General features: G+C 37.3%; 1 protein-coding gene across 1 annotated transcript in view; it reads left to right on the forward strand.

Moving 5' to 3' along the window:
* Positions 1-710: 710 nt before the first annotated feature.
* LOC139426089 (uncharacterized) overlaps positions 711-1,344 on the forward strand; it is a 24,913-nt gene continuing 24,279 nt past the window's right edge. Inside the window, exon 1 of the mRNA XM_071183767.1 lies at positions 711-1,286. Within this exon, the coding sequence (XP_071039868.1) occupies positions 711-1,286 (576 nt within the window). The remainder of the gene's footprint in view (positions 1,287-1,344) is intronic.

Raw genomic sequence — 1,344 nt, forward strand, 5'->3', positions numbered from 1 at the left:
GAATGTTGTTTTCTGTTATGAATGTTGTTTTCTGTTATGTCTGAATGTTGTTCTGCATTCAATATATGTTGTTGTTGTCTTGTCCAGTAGTGCAAAGAAAATTAAATTTGTCCAAAAGTATCTAAAACAGCTTTGGCACTCAATGATCTCCATGGAATAGAGGAGTTGCTGCGGGGGATCCAGGTGTATCCTCACGCATGGCTGGGCAGTCAAAGACATGGTCGGGAGAGAGTTCTGTGTCGACGCAGTGAGGACAACTTCTGCATTCAATATAAAATTAATTTTATTGATTTCTGTTTAATATTATGGTTGTCTGATTGTACTAGTTTAATAAGAAACTAGAAATATTTTTGCTATTTTAAAATTATAAATTATATTTATGTATTTTAAGTATACAATTTAGTTAAAAGAAGTTAAATAATAGAAGTTCAGTAATATTTTTTATATATTAGGTAATAATAATAAACTGCATTGTTTATCACAGAATTCATCAAAATTTATTATTTATCTTATTTTTCTGCTTACGAAACCGCAGTTTTACGCAGAGCAAAGCATCTTTAATCGTATGCCACAGCAAAGAGATAGTCTACGTCCATTGTAAATGTTTGTTTTGATTTTGTAGCCATTTGGTTTTGTAGTATGTCCGGATTCCATATGACTTTTTCCCGCCGACCAACAAAGGTATTGAAATATACACTGATGGATCTAGAATGATTTGTGATGGAGAATGCAGGGTGGGCTGTGCCCTCGTTATCTACGAAAACGGCCAGCAAATAGATAATCACATATTCAGACTCTGCGACAACTCTACCGTCTTCAAGGCAGAGCTTTGGGCAATTTTGCAGGCCTTCATATTTATAAGGGCAAATAATATTGAAGACACAGTAACTATCTACTCCGATTCTCTTTCGGGTTTACAGGCTCTGGATAGACCGAGGGATTTTGATTACATCACAACTATGGTCAAAGAGCAGTATGCAAAGAACATAAACCTCAGGTGGATAAAAGCCCATGCAGGACATCAGGGAAACGAAGAAGCAGACAGATACGCAAAGACCGCCTGCCTACTGCCCACAATTGATATAGTCAACCTACCGTCTAAAAGCACAGTTAGACGAAAATATCGAGATGAAAATTTGATCGAATGGCAGAGAAGATGGGACGAAGGCAGCGAACAAGGGCGACATACTCACGGCCTCATAAGAAAAGTTAACCCAAACATACATATCAGCAACTTCTATCTCAACCAGTTCTTAACAAACCATGGCACTCAACGCGAATATCAGGCAAGATTTCACGGGAAAAACCCTAACTGTATAACCTGCGGAACAATTGATAATCTTG

This window comes from Parasteatoda tepidariorum, chromosome 7 (genome assembly GCF_043381705.1).
Source record: "Parasteatoda tepidariorum isolate YZ-2023 chromosome 7, CAS_Ptep_4.0, whole genome shotgun sequence".
Classification (NCBI taxonomy): Eukaryota; Metazoa; Arthropoda; class Arachnida; order Araneae; family Theridiidae; genus Parasteatoda; species Parasteatoda tepidariorum.